The sequence below is a fragment of the Mixophyes fleayi genome, chromosome 1 (genome assembly GCF_038048845.1).
Source record: "Mixophyes fleayi isolate aMixFle1 chromosome 1, aMixFle1.hap1, whole genome shotgun sequence".
Taxonomy (NCBI): domain Eukaryota; kingdom Metazoa; phylum Chordata; class Amphibia; order Anura; family Limnodynastidae; genus Mixophyes; species Mixophyes fleayi.
This window is the reverse complement of record NC_134402.1, coordinates 366,618,568-366,638,713: the sequence shown is the minus strand read 5'-3', so window position 1 is coordinate 366,638,713 and position 20,146 is coordinate 366,618,568. Positions and strand designations below refer to the sequence as shown.

The 20,146-nt window shown below is 41.1% G+C and overlaps 1 protein-coding gene across 3 annotated transcripts in view; it reads right to left on the bottom strand.

Annotated features, from left to right (window-relative positions):
• The window catches only part of OSBP2 (oxysterol binding protein 2), a 184,219-nt gene that overhangs the window by 63,958 nt on the left and 100,115 nt on the right, over positions 1–20,146 (bottom strand). For 2 of the 3 annotated variants that reach the window (XM_075178585.1, XM_075178588.1), the window contains one exon: positions 14,152–14,402. The exons of the other annotated variant lie outside the window; for it this stretch is intronic. In XM_075178585.1, coding sequence (XP_075034686.1) covers positions 14,152–14,402 — 251 coding nt within the window. The remainder of the gene's footprint in view (positions 1–14,151; positions 14,403–20,146) is intronic. 3 annotated transcript variants of the gene reach the window in all.

Genomic DNA, 20,146 nt, shown 5'->3' with positions numbered 1-20,146 from the left:
GTCATTAGAGCTGACATGTTTTGGGCTCCTGAAACTTCAATGAAAGATTTTATGGTACTAAGATTGCCATTAACAGAATTATTTTCTTTAATCAGAATGTGATTAAAATTACCTGCAGGGTTCCTCATTTCATCCACATCTCACTCACTCTATAATCCTGCTGAACTCCAATTTCATGATTTAATCTGAAAATCTGTGAGCTGATCTTTTACTAACGAGAACATTTTGCTCCCGGCTCAATAACTTTAACCCCGGTGTGTACAATAATAAATGAATAAAAACATTAATGTTCCGCATGTAGGTGTTTAACAAGCACTAAGTAATAGGCAGAAAAATCTCTCTGGCACAAACCTATTTTAAACCTTATTACACAACACTAATTCCTTTAAATAGGATCATTTATTTAGCATGAAATATTTATGATAGCCCAATTAACGTTTTATTACACGATTTAAAAGAGTATTATAATCAATGGTGGAACTACAGAGGATGAGGCTTCTACGGTGCCCGGAGGTGAGGGAACCCAGCACAAGGGTTCATGAATTTGACACATGGCACTGTGGACCAGGGTGAGGGGGAAAAAGATTAAGTACAACAGCAAAAAGCTGAATAAATATAAGCATAATACTGATCGCAACAAAAGAACTAAAATATGTTAAAATAAACAGCCATATGCTGCCAACATCCCAATGTAAAACTAGGGCCATACAAGTGATTGTTAGTCACAAGGGTGGGGCCTGATTCATTAAGGATCTTAACTTGAGAAACTTCTTATTTCAGTCTCCTGGACAAAACCATGTTACAATGCAAGGGGTGCAAATTAGCAATCTGTTTTGCACATAAGTTAAATACTGACTGTTTTTGCATGTAGCACACAAATATCAACTTTAAATTTCAGTGTACAAATAAGCTATCAAGTATTTGTGTGCTACATGAAAAAACAGTCAGTATTTAACTTATGTGCAAAACAGAATGCTAATTTGCACCCCTTGCATTGTAACATGGTTTTGTCCAGGAGACTGAAATAAGAAATTTCTCAAGTTAAGATCCTTAATGAATCAGGCCCATGGTTATTAATATCATCTAAAAACAAGGCAACTAAATACGAATGTATGTAATTATGTAATTAGCCAAGAGTAATTTATTTTCTGGACCTTCAATTATGTTTCTGTTAAGATATAACCATGCAAGTCATATGAATGTAGGAGTTGCATGTGATTGCATCCAATCTGATTGAACTGCAGCACCGTAAAATGTGTTTCTCTGTCGCCCTATTGGGGGACACTGCGACACAATGGGGTATAGTAGTTTAAAGTGCCTGGGACTCCAGGACCACCTAAGTGTTGGGAGGATAGTACGCCCCTACTAAAAACCAAAACAGACAACCAGTAAACAATCAGAGCAAAGTGAAACGGATGGTTATGGTGAGTAACAAAAATCCGATTTTCTCCGTTGCTCTATTGCGGGGGCACTGCAAGACATTGAGGACATTACAAAGGTTCCTCTAAGAGAGGGATTGCTCTGAAATGGCTGTGCCCTAAAGGTTGAGCTGACTGTACATAATTCAACCGAATAGTGGATGTAATCCATTGCGCAAGTGACAGATTAGAAGCCAGCCAATCACTCTTGTGCCCATCATACGTCTCAAACAGATAAGTGATCTTTCTAGCTGCAGTGTTACTATCCACATAACACCTAAGAACCCAGACCACATCCAAAAGCAACAAGGACGGATTCGAAGACTGTGATCAAGGAGAAAAGGTCTCCTAGATTAAATAAAACTGGGAAACCACCTTAGGGACAAAAAAGGGTTTAGTGAAAAGCACTACCCCCGTGATACAGCAAGTAAAAACGCCACCTTCCAGGTGATAACGGAGATCTGCAGACTGCAATGGTTTAAAGTGCTCTCTAGTAAGTGCCCGGAGTACCAGAGTAAGGTCCAACCAGGTGCACAAAAAAGGGTTGAGCATGAAAAACCCCCTAAAGGAAGGTCTGGACTAATGACATACAAGAGGAAGAGGAAGAGGAGGAGGAGAGATGTGAAAACACTTACACTCACACCAGAGAACACACACTTTCCACACCCAATAATAATTGGTAGCAGAAGAAGATTTCCTGGTCTTTATCATAGTCTGAATCACTGAGGGAGAGAAACCCTGAGCCTGAAGAAACACGGCTTTCAGTAGCCACGCCATCAAAGCCAGACGACGTAAAGAGTAGCAACGAAGAGAGCCTTGCACAACAAGGGAGCATGGGAATTGGCAGAAACAAGTACACCATCTTAACAATGATGTACCCTGCGGTGGGATCCCGGTATTTAGTGCAGAAGAGAGGAACCTTGATGTTCAGACGGGACACCACAAGATCGATCTCTGGCTGACTAACTCTGAACCAGAAGTGCGAACCGGATGGACTCTGTTGTGACTGAGGTAATCAGCCTTCCAGTTTTCCACACCTGGAATGAAGATGGCCAATATTACCGGAACGTGATGTTCTGCCCAGAACATGATCCTCGGTGTCTCCTTCATGGCCAGTGCACTGTGGGTGCCTACCCCAGATAGTTCAATTAGGCAACCACTGTCGTATTGTCTGACTGGACCTTCAGAGGTTTGCCCGCCACCAGTCCCTGAACCTGTACCAGTGCTCTGTAAACCGCCTGAAGTTCCAATACATTGATGGGCAGAAGTGCCTCCTGAAAGTCCCAGAGGCCCAAAAACCGGAGAGCACCAATGACCACGCCCATCCAGACAGACTGGCGACCATGCTCACCAGTATCCACTCCCCAAACTGAAAGGAGCAACCCTGTTGAGATGTGACCTGTCCAACCACCAGAGGAGGGACTGGCAACCTGATGAACTGTCTGTCCAGATGGAGAGGAGATTGCAACCACTTTCCAAAAAAGCACCCTCTGGAATATCATAATGGCAAAGGGAACCTCTTTGAACACCTTGCCCAGTAACTTCATGCAGTGGAAAAAGGACACCTCGACAGAAGAGATATAGTCTTGGACAGGACAAAGAGAACCTTGTCCTCCAGAAGGAACACAGCAGGTGTCAAAATAGAGGCCCATAACATGCATCCTCTGTATGGAAATTGAGGAAGACTTGACACGGTTGATGATCCAACCATATGCTTCCATGAAAGACATTGTTAGGTAACAATGTCGGAGCAGCACAGAGTAAGACAGGGCCTTCAGCAACAGGTCATCCAAGTAAAGGGCAACTGTGATACCCTGAGAGCAGAGGAGGCAAACCATGACAGCCATCAACTTTGTGAAAACCCTTGGGACGGTAGCTAGGCCAAAGGATAAAGCCCTGAACTGATCATGGGCATCACAGACCGTAAAGCGACGGAGACACAGATGTCCCTCACAGATGGGAACATGGAGGTAGACATTCTTAATGTTCAGAGAAGCAAGTAACTCAACTTGTTCCATGCCTAGGACGGATCGTAGCAACTCCATCTTGAAGCCCAGGACTTCAACCCGTTTGTTGAGGGTTTTTAGGTTCAGGATTGGTCAGAAGGATCCATCCAGGTTTGGCACCAGAAAAATATTGGAGTAAAACCCCAAATCACAATCATAACCAAATCTGAGAGTTTTTGGAATGCCTTCCGGATTGCGCTGTGCTAAAGACTGCAGAATGGCAGGCCAGTAGTGAAGAATCTGCGACGTGGGAAATGGAGAAGACCGATCACATAACCCTAGGTGATAATCCCTCAAACCCAGGCATCAGGGGATGATTCCAGCCATAGTTCCTGAAAGCACAATCCCGTGGCTGGGAGTACTGTCATGTGGTGACCGTCTCTGTTGGCCTAGAGTTTTCACATCTAGAAGGCCCTTGGCCCCTCTGGAACCATCCCCTTGTGGAAGAGGGCTGTCTCCTTGCAGGTGCCCCCTGCGATCTACTAATGGGGCTAAAAGACCAAAACCTGGGGTGTTTAGCTTTAGTCTGGCTAACTGGCAAAAAGAGCTCTTGCCACAAGTGGCCACCTGAATAATCTAGTTCAATTGGGATCCAAAGAGGGTCACAAAAGGTTAACGCCTCTAACATACGTTTGGGATCAGCATCACGTATGTTTGGGATGCAGACCAAGAGTGTAGCCATAAAAAACGTCTTTCCGCAACAAGGAGTGCAGCGAGCTTGAAGGTAACTAAAGATTGCATCCATAGATGCTTGATCTAAAAAGTCAAAAGCCTCTCTAATATGATCAGCTAGAACAAGCCAATCAGCCCGTGACAAATTTTCTTGTAGACCCTCAGCCAACTAATAAACGTATACCTGAAAAGCCTTCTTTACCCAGGCCATAGACATGCCCGGTCTGAAAAGGATATCTGGAGGTACATAAGCTGAGCACAGCAGGAAATCACATTTTTTGTCTGTCATGTCCTTGAGAGAAACACCAACCTGTACAGGGATAGCAGTAAATATGGTCAGCCTGGCAAAAGGCAATAATTTTTCCACCTCCTCTAAGGATAAGGGGTAAAGGGATTTAAACTTTCCCGACATATAAAAACGACGGTCAGGTTTTTTCCATGCCTCAGATAACCAATCCAACAACTGGGGAGATGGAGGGAAACAAATCACCTGTTTCTTTTGATGTTTAAAAAGGGAGAAGACAGCAGAATCCAGATCGCTGGATCCACAAACCTTAATCTTTGACAAACCCCTAAAACTTGGTTATCCATGCTCTGAGCAGTGGATAAATCTTAACGCTATAGGAGTCATCCTCATCCGACTCGCTTAACAACTCACCCTCTTCTTCAGAAGAGAGATTAGAGTTTTAATCTTGTGTCTGGAACATGACATTTGCTTGTCATCCTATGGGGACCGCTAAGGAGGGCGGTACCCGTTGTGAGGGTGGAAGATGCGGTGCAGAAATAGAACAGGAAATGTTGCCTATAAATATAAATAAAGCACGCTTATCTGTTAGATAGAGCTTTCAAGTGTCCTTTAGAACGCCTCTCTGGCCGCGGATCACAGAGCCTCCTTCTCACCACTGATTAGGAATCACAGAAAACAATGCTCCCTTGACGCGTTTCGTCTGTAACAGACTTTATCTAAAGGGTATAATATATATACCCTTTTGATAAAGTCTGTTACAGATGAAAGCCTGCTTTATTTATACTTAATGTACCGACATTTTAGTGTCTTTTATGGGAAGTACCTATCTGTCATGAACGCACTACACTATTTTTTGCTACTTTCTCTTGAGTTTTAGTATGGAATCTATTTGATAGAAGGTGTAATCTACACGGAAAGGAGATCTGAATCGCAGTGGGATACCTTTCAGATAAGCCAATTTATCTCCTATTTTTGGTACGAGGCCAATTCGAATTATTGGTTACTACTTTCAATTGATATCACACTATGTTTGGCGCTTTTCTTTCTTTTTTGTCTACATAGGTTCTAGATCTGCAATTTGATGTTTATAAAGTGAAGCAGCCTATTGTATGTGATTTATAATATTTGAGCAGGTTTGTTCACGTGACTTTCTGATTTTACACTGATATATATATTTACACTGTATATACATATACATATACACACACACACACACACACCTGAGTAGAACTATTGCTGTGTCCTGTGCAATATCTGCTTTAATATGCTACAATTGTTATTCTAAAATAATTGTTATTCAACCTTATGTATAAATTGTTCCCCGCAACTGAAACAGCACCGCTTTATAGGTCAGTGCTTTATAACGAATGATAATAATCTTATTGGGCATCCTACTGTTTTTGGAGTAATGCAAGAGAGGATATGCTATGTTATACTGTGTGTGGCAATCTCATCTTAGCAGACTGTCATAGAAACAAACATATTTTAAAAACCTAAAAAACACCATTTAATTATATTAATTTATTAAACCTTTCCTAGACATAGGCAAGTTCAGGTGGTTACATGGGCTGGGAATCTACCTCCTGGAACTCCAGAGTGTATTGTGTACAGTATACTTCTACAGGGACTCCAGTATATTTATCTGCTATTCCCAAATATAGACATCACTCATTACAAGTTACAAAAAAACTATTAGACAGCCCAGAGGCCTGAAAAACTGCAACAAATTAAATACAGACCCTCTTTCGGCGAAGGCCGTGGCCATACAATCAGAGGTCGACTTTTAAGTTAGAACACGAGACTTGAATTTCTAGGTAGCTCTATAGGAGAAACAGCGAAGGTATTAGGGGAGGGACTTTTGTCTGCCTACTAAACAGGATGGGTGGCAGAAAGGTAACTCCATTCAAAGTGGACACTCCCTTTAATTACTCTTACTATAGAGAAACCCTCCGGTCATTCCAGGGATTCAGGTAGCTTGTTTGATCAAGATAACCGACTCACTGGAATGACCAGAAAGAAGAGTGTTTATATTTAACATGCGCTGTCATTTGCAGTAACTATGAATGCATTCATTCTCTGTTGTCTACTTTTGTTCAATTAATTCATACCCCACATAAAAGGTTATATTTTTTATCTAATCAGCTTCCAGGATAAATGACTAGCTGTTAAACAAAAAATCCCAAACACAACAGCTGCTGTAGGTGTCTCATTAGCAGGCAGGTTCATCTGTTAATTATTTTGCAGGAGTCTGAACACTGAACACAGGCAGGATTAACAGGACAGTTTCTGTATAGCTTAGAGGATGAGCATTTCTATCTGTGGTTGATATATTTTATAGAGAAAATGCAAGATCATGTTGTACAGAGAGCGAGGTTACAAGATCTACCAACCTTAACAAGCGGTATGCAGCAATATAAAATTATTCCTATTGCCACCAATGATAAATAGACCCCAAAGTCTACAAAAGCACCATGTAATGGTTTGATATAGATGTAACCGCACACCTGAGGTCTCCCTCTCACAAGCTTACACATCCTGCACCTGATGCCATGTACTAGGAGAGTTAATAGCATCAGGTGCAGTAAACCAGCTGTGACTAATGTGTCCAATTAGATGTGGAATGTCACGTCACCCTGGTAGAAGCAGCTGTATGTTCTACCAATATCTCATTCTCGGAAGACATCTGTATCAGTGGCATACACTTTCTGCACCTACTATTAAAAAGGCAGCATATTAACGCTCATTAATATAGGTGGACAAATGTTGTCATATTCCTATTTTATTAGGGAGGTATGTCTCTGATACGTCAAGCTGGAAATTAAGCTATACAATAGAGAGGGTATTATATCTGCGCATATACCCAGTGTAGGTAGATATTGGCTGCCAAAGAATGGAGACAGTGAAAGGGGGGGAAGACCCCTCCCCCCAAGTACCTTGTACACAACCACAAAATAAAATTTGGGATAGTCCCCAGGCGCCTATACAGAGACAATGAAGTCAAATGGGCGAAATAGGACCTATTTCGCCCATTTGACTTCATTGTCTCTGTATAGGCGCCTGGGGACTATCCCAAATTTTATTTTGTGGTTGTTTACATGGAAATTAAGCTAGTTTAACTTCATTATTATAACTTTTTTTAATATGCTTTATTTATATATACACAAAACAGAAAAGATGCTTTTCATCTGCCTCCCATTCTGCAAGATGTGCATTTTTAAAATATATTGTATAATAAAACCCTGATGGTTGGAAATAGTCCTACTAACACGAAGGATAAGGGCCTGCTGTGAATTCACTAAGCTCCAAAGTCAATGATTTTGAGCGTACTGAATCCACAATTTTAACAATAGCCCCTTTCTTCTGTGATTAAACTGATCTTTTTTATCTGCTCAATTTACAAATAAAAATGTCACGCCAACAACTGTGTATCAGTCAGCTGCTGGAATGATTTTTTGTGTGAATTGCAGCGATAAACTAATCACATACTTACCAACTTTTGAAAGTTGGCTTCCGGGAGCCTGCCGGGGGAGGGGCGCCAAAATTTGTATCCATCCCTGTGACGTTATAAAGCAAACGCGTCATTTTACAGCAGGGAGTGGGGCCAAACGCCGCCATTCACGTTTTGGAACTTCCTAGTGAAGTGGGCAGATCCGGAAGATTGCCACACTCGGGAGTACGTGAGACTCTCGCGAAATGCGGGAGTTTCCCGGGCATTCCGGTAGAGTTGGCAAGTATGACTAATCAGCCTTATAGCTGCCCTGGTGATAAAGTCACCATACTTGTTTAATAGGCCTATGTTATTTCAACTCTTCAAAAATCTTACAAAGAGAGCAACAAAATAGTTGTTCCATAATTATGTTAGGTAAAGATTCCAAATCCATGTGACATAAAAGGACCATAAATCACAACATTTAAATGTTCAACTATGAATCATGAAGATATAATACATTGTTCAGTGTTAACCTGCCATTCTATTGCAGCGCACCACTACAGACAGCTGTAACTCCTCCCACATGTCAAGGACAGTGTCCTGATGAAGTTTGGTTAGTCAGGTTACTGTGAATCAACACATCCAAGCAAGCCTGCCTAGTTGTCAGTCGCTGTAGGTTTACTTATTTAGAGAAGCATAGTAACTTGCTGCAGAGGAGAGGAAAGAGCATGGTGGACATATTAAGTTAAAGCAGCAATTTTATGAAAAATGAGGTTTGCTATTTTTTAAACACACGCTAACTTTAGGTATATTTATCTCTTGGAGGGGAGGTGAATTACAAGAGCAGAGGGGGACAGGATGCCACAAATCCTGGAATTTTGGCCATGCCCCCACAACAAAATGACACAGTTGCGTTAATTTGTCATGGGGCGGGGTCACTATGACTATATTCCCGGCGAATCGCGTCATTGAGACCATATCCCACACGGTGCAGGAGAATGACCAAGTATGGATTTATACAGAGAACAGCTAAGAAAAATGATTCAGATTCAAAACTATTTTAATTTGCTACTTAAAGATAAAAGACAAAAGAACTTTCTATATGGGATCACTGCTTTAAGTATGACATTCAAGTTATTTAATGCATAGTATTTAGCAATACACTGTCTTTGATACATATTAATTTCAAACAGATTACATGCTCTTTAACCATGTCTTAAGGCTGCAAAATTTATTTTACAATTCTTATAAAATCAACTCATTAGATCTATGTAAGTTATGTATATTTACTGTTGTCCTATAAGGAAGCAGTTTACCGAACACGCTGCATTTCTATCTACATTCATATTATTAGACTGGTCATGCAACACTACAAAAAAATGGGATTGGTGCACTAACCTGAGTAACTGTGACTTCTGCCACAATCGGGTATATTTGAAAATAACCAATCTGCTAGAACAACATATTATAAACAGTTTATCAAGTCTCCTCCTTACCCAACATCCTGACAAGTGAAGACCGCACACTCCCCATTACCTAACACCATTGCTGTTCTTTACATCATTTCCTAAACAATGATATGTAAGCTTATGCAACCCGATGCTTTCCTGGTCTAACAGAAACAAGCACAAACTATAGAATGTACTGTATGGCAAATGAAAAATGACCAAACCACTAGTCTATAGGACAACCGTATCCGTTTTCCATGCTAAAATCCACTGTATAAAGTATTACATAGTAAATGCTCATACACACAGCAGTAAAAAATAACTTATTTAAAAGTGTATGCAAAATCTTATACATTGTTCACAATCTATTAGAGTGTTCAAAGCCCTCCTGCAGCATACTATACTATGGGGGCATTTATGATTAAGAAGCGGACGGACTAGTTTTCTATCACTGCTTATCGCAGCAATACAAAACTTCCCATTACCATAATATATGGTAAATATCTTTCTCTGCAACAGTATCTGAAATAAGAAAGTGCAATTTTATTTCTTAATACATGGTATGCTATACATTCACTGTTTAAGGCCTTTACTGATAGTCTTTGTTGTGGGAGGTTATTGGGGGATGAGTGAAGTCACTGATCACATGTGTATTAAGAGTGATATAGCACAAGTCTGAGTTCAAACAGGAGGTAAAAATGTCACTGCTACGAGAGGTCAAAATTCAACACTCCAGTGAGTCCTGTTAACCTTCCACCTCAAGCACCTTCTTTGGACACTCCCTATGGACTTCCTAGCACTGATGAGAATACTTCTGATTTAACGAACCACTTGCAAACCTTGGGCCTGATTCATTAAGGATCTAAACTTAAGAAACTTCTTATTTCAGTCTCCTGAACAAAACCATGTTACAATGCAAGGGGTGCAAATTAGTATTCTGTTTTGCACATAAGTTAAATACTGACTGTTTTTCATGTAGCACACAAATACTGGATAGCTTATTTGCACGCGGACATTTAAAGTTGATATTTGTGTGCTACATGAAAAAACAGTCAGTATTTAACTTATGTGCAAAACAGAATACTAATTTGCACCCCTTGCATTGTAACATGGTTTTGTCCAGGAGACTGAAATAATAAGTTTCTCAAGTTAAGATCCTTAATGAATCAGGCCCCTTGTCTGTAATTTCATTTCTCAGTATGCCCAATCTGTTCATCTCTATTACCATGTTGTTCTATTTACACTACGCTAACTGCTTCCCATGTCTCTCCACACTGCTCAATCTACCTTATCTCACTCCATTGTATTATTACAATTACATTATTAACAGAACCTGGTATCTGTTTCTCTTTTGTGAAATATTTTCGAAAGTTATTTTTTTTCTAGTTAATAATAAAAGTATAATTTCTAAACTTAGTTGGGGAGGGTGCGGCAAAATTCCATGGCTCCCGCAATAACTATTCCCCTTCACCAGTGCAGCTGCATACTGTACATTTCAGTGGATGTGTGGAGCATTAAAATTAAGTTTTGCCAATTGAAGCCCCTGATCACTGCAAACTGCAGGGCAAATGGCCAATTGTATGGTAAAAGAAGAAAAGGAATGTGTTTGATAGGGGCACTCTATGGATGTTTCACAACATATTACCATTAATAACCTTTATTATAATCTTATTAAAATACATAGGTCATAAATTGTATTGTTCCCTGATATATAAACAGATAACGATTAAAAAAAAATACAGTGAATGTGTTAGAAGCGAGAATAAAGATGTAGTTATTACTGCAATGTTGTATATTGCCTAGATTCAGTTTTATTCTATATGGCAATTATTCATTTTTATACTATACCCATCATTTATTAAGTGCGTAGAAATGAATTTATATTGTCAGAGACACTTTTCAGACACATTCGTCAATCTTTCCATTTGTCCAGACAAATCTGTATTTTCAGACATGGTTGTTCAGAGAGATCTGTTATTTGTCACTCTTATTGTTGTGATTTTAGAACTATATAGTGTTTTGTGTGACACAGTGTTGTAGGCCACTGGAGAGGGGGCAGGAGATGGGACCAATAAATCTCCACCCCCCCTTCAGAAAAGAAAAGTCTGCTACATGCCTGGACTGCCTCCCTCTAAAGTGTAAGCTCTCACATTCAGAAATCATCCAATATGACTCATTTAACCAACACTCCAATCCTGAGAGAGGTTCTTTCAGATTACTTTAAATGTACTGACTTATGTCATCCTGCATAACTTTAATTAAAAAATTATGGCTTCAGCTTTTGCATTTTGTTCTTTCTAGCCATGAATAGCTGTAATCGGAGTGTTGTAGACAGCTTCTTAGGCAGACCCAGTTATGTTGCAGACCTCTGGGAAATGTGCGGTCTAATTTTTTCCCACTACTCAGGCAGTTAAATACTCTTCACGCCTCTCACCATTCTATAACTACTTAGGGACAGTTGAAGTGGACCTGTCACTTAAACACACATCTCCATTGTGTGGGCTGAACCAGTATGCAAACTATCAGTTTTCTCTGAACCTGTGACATGGTCTGACCATCGTTCAGGAGGACGGATCTATTAATGAGGTGTTGGTTCAGTGGAAGAGCTTTAGTCGCTAGGGGGCCTGTAGGTGAAGCCCGTATTCCCCACTTTGAGCAGAGCTTATTGCAGCAAAGTTCCACAATCATGTCATCACTCCACCAGGGTGGGACCAAATTGCGTAATTGAGGCACTCATCCTGCACATTATTAGAAAGTGGCTGGGATCCAGAAGAAAGGCCTACCCTACAGAAGTCTGGGAAAGCTGCCAGAACTTCAGGAATCTCCCAGAACTTCTGTGAAAGTAGGTAAGTTTGGGCTCGGTGAGGCACTGTTCCATCCTGGTGCAGGGTCCTAGTGGATTGATAGGTTACATTCTCATAGGAGTACTGTGTGTAAGCATACCTTCCAAATGTCGCTATTTGTTTTTATTTTAGAACATTTATTTAGTAGCAGTCAAAAAAAGGAGAAATTACAGAATGGAAAAACAGTGGCACAATGAAATAGTTAAAGCAAATGTGAACACAACAAAGGCTTTAGTTTTTGTACCCTGAACAAGCAGAAAAGCAGTTGGAAATGACCGGAAACTTTTTTGGAGCAGAAGAGAAGAAAAAGAAGGAACAGCTGGAGACAAGACTGAAATCTAAGATGAAGAGAGGAGAGAAAGGGAAGGGGGAAAAGAGAAGGATAGAGGGGAAGATGGGAGAAAAAGGTGGTGTGGCTGAGTGTGGGGGGGGGGGGGGTGACAGGTGGTAGAGGCTAAATTAAGAGAGAGGGGAGCGGTATTGGAAGTACGACAACCATGGGTCCCATATATTGTTAAAGGTTTTGGAGGAGTTGTGGATGATGCTGGCCATGAACTTCATACAGTAGCCGTGCCACATTCAGGTAATGGCGGTGGAGAGGGAGGGAGGGGCGTTGTGCTTCCAGTCAGTTGCAATTTGGCAGCTGAAATAATGTGAGGGGCTAATTTATTCTGGTGTCTTGTAGCAGAGGGGAAGCCAAGGGGCAGGATGGGAGGTCTATTTGGAGTATAGACTAACAGGGATAAAACATCCCCCAGAACTGAGTCACCTTCAGGCAGTCCTACCATATATGAAGAAATGTGCCGACACCAGAGCATGAACCGCCCGCATGAGAGGAGTCCGGTAGCATCTTTTGAAGACGGTAGGGACGTAATACCAAAGAGATAGGAGTGTATATACATTTTCCTTTATCCTAACACAAAATGAGCTGGAGGTGGCATTATCACAACTATCAGTCCAGTCGTCATGAAGAGGGGCACCCAGAACGCGTTCACACGCTAGTTCGTGGGGGTCATGGGAAGGAGCAATTCCACATGTAAGTAGATACTGGAAATCAAGACTGACTTGGATGCTCAACTGTCACTATTTTTAGTATAATAATCAGTAACTTGTGAGGACTGTGTAGGTGACAGGTCCGCTTTAAGAGGTGTTCTAAAGCTCACTTCCTATTTTCACTGACATATGCATGTTTACATCCTATATTCAGGCTAGCATCTACCTTTTATAGTATAATGTATTCTCTTGGTGGTTTGTAATTGTTGTGGCTTCCAGTTGCAGCTGGAAGTCTGTTGAAGTGCATACAGTGTCTGTATAGATCTGCTTAAGTTTCCAAAAATACCTTTTTGACTCCTACATTCAATATGGCATAGATGCTATTATAAGTGATTTGCTGTATTTTATAGCAAGCTGTGCTTTGTAATTAAAAGACTATTGTAGTGCATGTGTTTCTCTACAAGCAAAGTGTATGTTACCATTAATATGCGTGTGTCCCTCTTTGTCCATTTCAAACTTAAGGCATGGAAAACATTAATTTAGTCTGCTATATAGTTTTGATTGCTAAATGTGGTTTTAGCTTCTGTTCTTAGCCTGCATGCTCTATAAGTTTAAATGAGCTTTAAATTATAGAGAAGGACTTTAGAAACAATTGAACTACATTATAGTTCAATGGTCAGATCATGTTAGGTGCTTGAAGTGTTCTATATCTGTATAGGGTGTGACTGAATTGTATTATAATTATGTCCAGAGGTCAACATCACATGATAACTGGAATGATCAAAACAAAAATTCTAATAAACATATCCCTCAACAGTCCACATTTTATCAGGACAGTCCTGATTTTCTCCAACTATAAGGGGAGGGACATATTGCGTTGGAAGGATTGGGGCTAATGCAGAGTGGAATGTTGGGAGTTATATGCTACGAGTACATGCTTGCATCACTAGGTATGATTTTTTAACCTATATGGTGTTTGGACCCTGGACTATAGCCCAATGTAGCAATTTCATAATGCGCCATCTTAAAGCAAGATCAAAGTGGCAGAAAGAGAGTTCAAGCATGCAAAGGATGACAAATAACCAAGGACTCACATTGATCATTGCATTGGAAGTGATCCTGAAGAGAGTGGCCCTTTCATTGACAGATTTGATCTTCTCACTGCTCTCTGCTGGCAGTTTCAGGTTCTCCAGCTCACTTAGGGAGCGCTGGAGTGCTGCGCCATGCTTAGCGATGAGGTCATTACATGTGCTGAGGTCATCCAGCTTACTGGTCAGAGACTTCAGGGAGCTGTGCAACTCGCTCTTGTCAGACTGAGAACTTTGTTCTTCATCCCCAGAGTCATCTACACAAACAGACAGTTCACACTTCAGTCTAGCAGTAGGTAGATTTTTCATCTTAGTCTTTTTGACAATAAACATTTAGATGACCAAGTGCAAACAGTGATTTAAATAACTGGAAAGAAAGCACACACGTGAGAAAACACACACAAAAATAAACATACAAAATGCATTTTTCTTTAACAAAATACAGTAATCTCACAGCTGAGATAAGCAGTTTATGGAAATACCATATGGTGCTTTTTGCAGACAAGGAAATATTAGATGTAGCGTTAAGCTGTGGGGCTATACAAATCATTTTATTACCTCAATACATTTAGAAAATGCCTGAACAGCAATAGAATGTAATTGATCTGTGCAGCAGTAATATTTGTACAAAATATAAAATACCATGTTTTCTTATAAACTGCCTCTGACCTGCACCCCCTCTCTAAAACCACCTCTCACCCATGCCTACAAGATGTGTGCTGGGCTCCCAATCCCCACTTGTAGCCAGTGTCATACATGCACTTGATTAAAAGCCCTCTCACGGTCTGGGCTCTCCCCTACCTTTGTTTTCACACCTGCATTTATTTTGTCTACCTTGAATGTCCCCGTTTTATGTATATTCTGTTTTCCACAGTGAAAAAGGGGAGCACAGAGTTAATAGTCAACAATAATAATAATACGGCTTATGCCACAGTGTGATTTTGGAGTCTCCTTGTTGATTAAATTCTTAGACTCCTATTTACCACCATATGGCGAAATCAAAGACTAGTTGGTCTTTCAGCTCCACTTTCAAACGAAACAAATCCAAAGAAATAATAAAATATAGGAGGAAAAAAATATTTATTTTAATAATGATCTTTTTCCCAGTAAGGATCCTCTGGTATCACTGTTCTGTGATGCCGATACTGGCAGGAGGACAGTGGCGGTACATGCATGCGTCGTGGAACTGGAAGCCCGGGCATGGTTAAAATGTTTAAAAATATAAAACTTTAAAAAATGCAATTGAATAAGAACATTATGATGTGAAGAAAAGCTTTGTTTATTTAAATAAAGCCTTTCTTCAAGTATTCTGTCCTGCTACTGTCATCCTGAGGCAGTGATAGGAGGACCCTTGTACCGGCCGCTCTCCTTGCTTTGCCGAGAGGCCCCAGAAAGCTATCACCGGCTATAGCAAGGGGACTTTAATAGGTAGAAGCCCCATCTCTGTTGAAAACACCAGTTTTATACCATCTATAATAAATATTCCCCATCGAAAGAAAGGACTTTGTATACGTGTGTGAGCAGAACAATTAGTTAAAATATATCCCAAAATTAATTAAGTAGTTTTTCCTAAAATAACATCTTGGGTGTAGAGATACCAAATATGAATACTTTATGAAAGAGGTTTTCAAACTAAAGAAACCGTCACCTCTAATTCCAGCATTGACAGATTTAGTGTAATCCATATTTCATGACAAGTGACATCCAGGTTAATGAGCCTCGCTGTCAGAAGATGCACTGAGCTCCATCTCTGAACTCCTCAGTGACATGGCACCATACAAGTCTTTTATATAACCTAGAAGTGTCAGCATTTTGCTGTAAGTGCTTATTCCAATACTGGAAAACTATAAAAATCCAATGCTGATCCCGACCTGCCCTTGGCCTCACTTATAATCCTACTTGGATGGGGCCTTCCATAAGTGGTTGGGGCCTCATGGGTTTCTTGGTGGTCACTTCAGCCACCCTCATTATAACATGGCACTGATTGGCCCCCAAGGTATGCCCGGACCGAGGAACCCTGTACCCCACCCACAGCTCTATGTCTGTTAGAGGCATTTTTTGTAAATTTTATGGTAAAATACCATTAGGCAACATTGATTGTAAGTCCTTGCAAACTGTCTCCATGTATATTTATTATTTATGTTAAGTGGCTCTACAGAACAAAACTGCTACCACAGTTTTATACACAAAAACATTAGTTTCACAATTGTTTCCTTTCTAGTATATTCCATATGATCCTAGATTCGCAGAAGAGACCTGTTTTCTAGAAACCAAACCACTTTGCATTGCAGTACACCTTCAGTATGGCTGGCTGAGAGCAGTGCTGACACCAGGGCTGTGTCTTTGCTAAGGTCCCTATTAAGCACAGACCCAATGCTTCATGGATTGTAAATTGAACAGAACAACAGTGAGACTCTCAGACAGCAAAATTAGTGAATTCCCCAAACAGCAAACAAAGCACTTTTTCCACCTGAAACATTTTTGCATGCAGAACAGCACTAATGAAGCTTTAAAATGTTTACGTTTAGAAAGCCATGAAATGCTGAATCAACTAATGCTTAGAAAGCAATATATTGCTCTGTTCCTCCATTAATCTCCTGTACAGATTCAGCTGAGCCTGAAATGTAGGACTTGTCAATTAAAATATATGTATTTGGAATTCTTTCAGCAGAAACATTGCTACATTTTTTTAGAATATTGTGGAATCAAATTTCACAAACAAAGCAATTGCCCCTAATTGTAATACGTAACATTACGCCCCCCCGTCTCACCCAAGTAGTAAAAAGGGGCATTCCCCCTTTGACCTTTCACCTTACCTGACACCAGGATGTCAATTGTGTCACAGTAAAAATTACTAAATGGATTACTTAAGAAAACTTATGCAAAAGAGTGTATAAACTAAAAATATTGTGTGAGATATAGTAAAACAGCTAGAAGTATTTAGGTGGAGTGTCATCTCTTTAAGATGTACTTTTTTAACTCTTTATTTAACATTAATTGGATACTTTCAGAAACACAGATATAAATAATTGTATTTATTCAGAATCCAAAGTCTATGCAATAGAGTTGACATAAATAACAAATGACTATACAATAAATAAGGGAGGGAGGATTGGAGGGGAAGGGGTCTAATACTTTGTGATACGGCCAAGTTATATAGGTTTTTAAAATGCTTCGGAATAAGAACAAAAAGTACCAGGGACACTAGATTAATTGTGATTGAATCTTCGGAAAAACAACAAATGAATATCGAAGTAGGTTCTAAGGGGGGTAAAGTGGAACAGACAGCTGTGTAGGTTGATCCTGATACAACAACAGGGAACGAATAAGGGGAACAAACCTGGATAAAGGTGTTGTCCTTGTTCTGGAGATGGTAGGTAATTTTCTGTATACATCCAATGAACAAAACATAAGTAATAAAAAGGAAGAGACTCGGGGTGGGTCTCCATGCAAAATTTGGCTTTAAGGCATTTTGTTGCCGCAAAACATGGAAGGCTAGTTTAGCTGGGTGTTTGTCAGCCTCTTTGAGAGGATAGCATAAAAGGCAGGACTATTCCCTCTTTCTGACCATCATCCCATCTCCTTCACCCTAATCTCCCTTACCACTCGTTTCAAACACACTCTCACCAGGTGTGATCTTTCTGGACCACTTAACCTACCTGACCGGTCCCACTGGCGACCTCCCTCTGCAACCACACCCCATCTTCTGCCCTTGACTCTGCCTGCCCTGCCATAGCTGTTTGTCTCCATCATTCATACCCCCTAACCTTGGTACTCTAAACTCACACATATCGTCAAATCATGTTCATGCACTGCTGAACGCCCCTAGAGGAAATATTGTTCCCTGACAGATTTTCTCCACTTCAAGTTCATCCTCTCCTCCTACAGATCTGTCCTATCCCTTGCCAAACAATCCTTCTTTAAATTTCTCATTATTGCCCAGTCAGTCATCAAACCCCCGTTGCCTCTTCCCCACACTCAATTCATTACTCCCCCCTCCCCCTCTTCCACCCTCCATTTTTGCCTATGACTTTGTAATGTTCTTTACCAAAATTAATGTCATCAGAACAGAGATCTCCTCCTCCCACTTCTCTCATATCCCCCTGCCTCACCAACCTCAAAGCCCTCCAACAATCAACCTACGTCTTCCTTCATCCCCACCTCGGGTGAGGAAGTACGTTCTGTACTTTAGTCCTCTTCCCCTTCTACCTGCTTCCTTGATCCCATCCCCTGCCAACTCCTCAGATCGCCCGCTGCATGATCCCACCTAGCTCAACTCTTCAACTTATCCCTCTCCTCTGGAATTTTCCCTTCTTCCTTGAAAGAAGCTCTAGGGGTAGATTTACTAAACTGCGGGTTTGAAAAAGTGGAGTTGTTGCCTATAGCAACCAGATTCTAGTTATCATTTAGAACATTCTACAAAATGATAGCTAGAAACTGATTGGTTGCTATAGACAACATCTACACTTTTTCAAACCAGCAGTTTAGTAAATATACCCCCTAGTCTTGCCCATTCTAAAAAGAAACAAATCTTCTACCCACCACCCAATCCAATTACTGCTCCATACTCTCTTTCGCCTCTAAACTGCTCGAACGACTGGTCTTCAGCCGTCTAACTACCAACTCTGACAACTCCCTCATCAATTCTCTCTAATCTGGTTTCCGCTGTCTCCATTCTAGCAAAAGTTGCTAATAATCTTTTTATCTGCCAACTCTAAGAGCCACTACTCCCTTCCCATTCTCAGCCTACGATACAGTCTATCATCCTCTCCTGCTGCACATCCTTCGCTCCATGGGACCTTCTGACACTGCCTTCTCTTGATTCACCTCCTAACTATCCAACTGCTCCTTCTCGGGCTCTACCTCTGGCTCCTCCTCCCCATCTTCCCCTCTTCCAGTTGGACTCCTTAAGGGGCTCCATCCTAGGCCCTCTTCACTGGGTGATCATATCGGTTCCTACGGCCTCCGGTACCACCTCTATGTTGAGGACACCCAGATCTACATCTCTTCTCTTGCCCCCTCCCCCCCCATTCCCTCCTTACTAATTAGCCTGTTGCCTCACTGCCATTTCCTCCTGGATGTCCCAACATTTCCCCAAACTCAATATGGTCAAATCTGAACTACACCTGAAGACACCCATCCCCTCTTACCCTCTCCATAGCTTTTGGTACTACCAACCTCTCCTCCCCAAGTTCGATGCCTGGGTGTCACTCTTGACTCCTTCCGCTTCTTCACCCCCCACATAACAATTCCTTACCCAATCCTACCGCTTCCATCTCCGCAACAGAATCAGACCTTTCCTTTATTGATTCCACTCTCATTCACTCTCTGATCATCTCCTGCCTTAATTACTACACTTTCCTCCTAACTGGCCTACCCCGGACCTGTCTTGCCCCTCTTCAGTCCATACTCATTGCTGCAGCCCAACTAATCTTCTTCTCTCTCTTCTCTTCACGTACCTCCCCACTCTGTCAAGCTCTATACTGGCTCATCCTTTGTTTCAGAATCCTTTTCAAACTCCTCAATGTCACCTATAAAGTCCTCTATAATTCCACTGCTTCTTACCTATCCAACTTCATCTCCATGCATACTCCTTCTCGCCCTCTACGGTCAGCCAACAATGCCTCGTTCTATCAGGTTATCCCCTAGTCTGCAAATCTTCAAAAGCTCCCTCAAAACCCATTTGTTCAAGGAAGCCTTCCCTTCCTCTGTTTAACCTCTCCTCTGCCCTCTTCACCATAATCCTTCACCAACTGTACTACACCTCACCCTCACTCTTGTCTCAGAGTTCTAGTCTTCTCAACCTATCTCCCCACTCCCCTCTAGATTGTAAGCTCCGTTGAGCAGGGGCCTCTTATCCTTGTGTGCTTTTCCACCTGTGTACCTTTGCCTTTGGCTCCCCAGCCACTTTTCTACATCTCGACACTTCATTTCTGCCCTTGTCTCTTCTGTTCTCCCTTGCCGTTGCTACTCCATTACTCCCCCAATCCTGTTAGTGCCA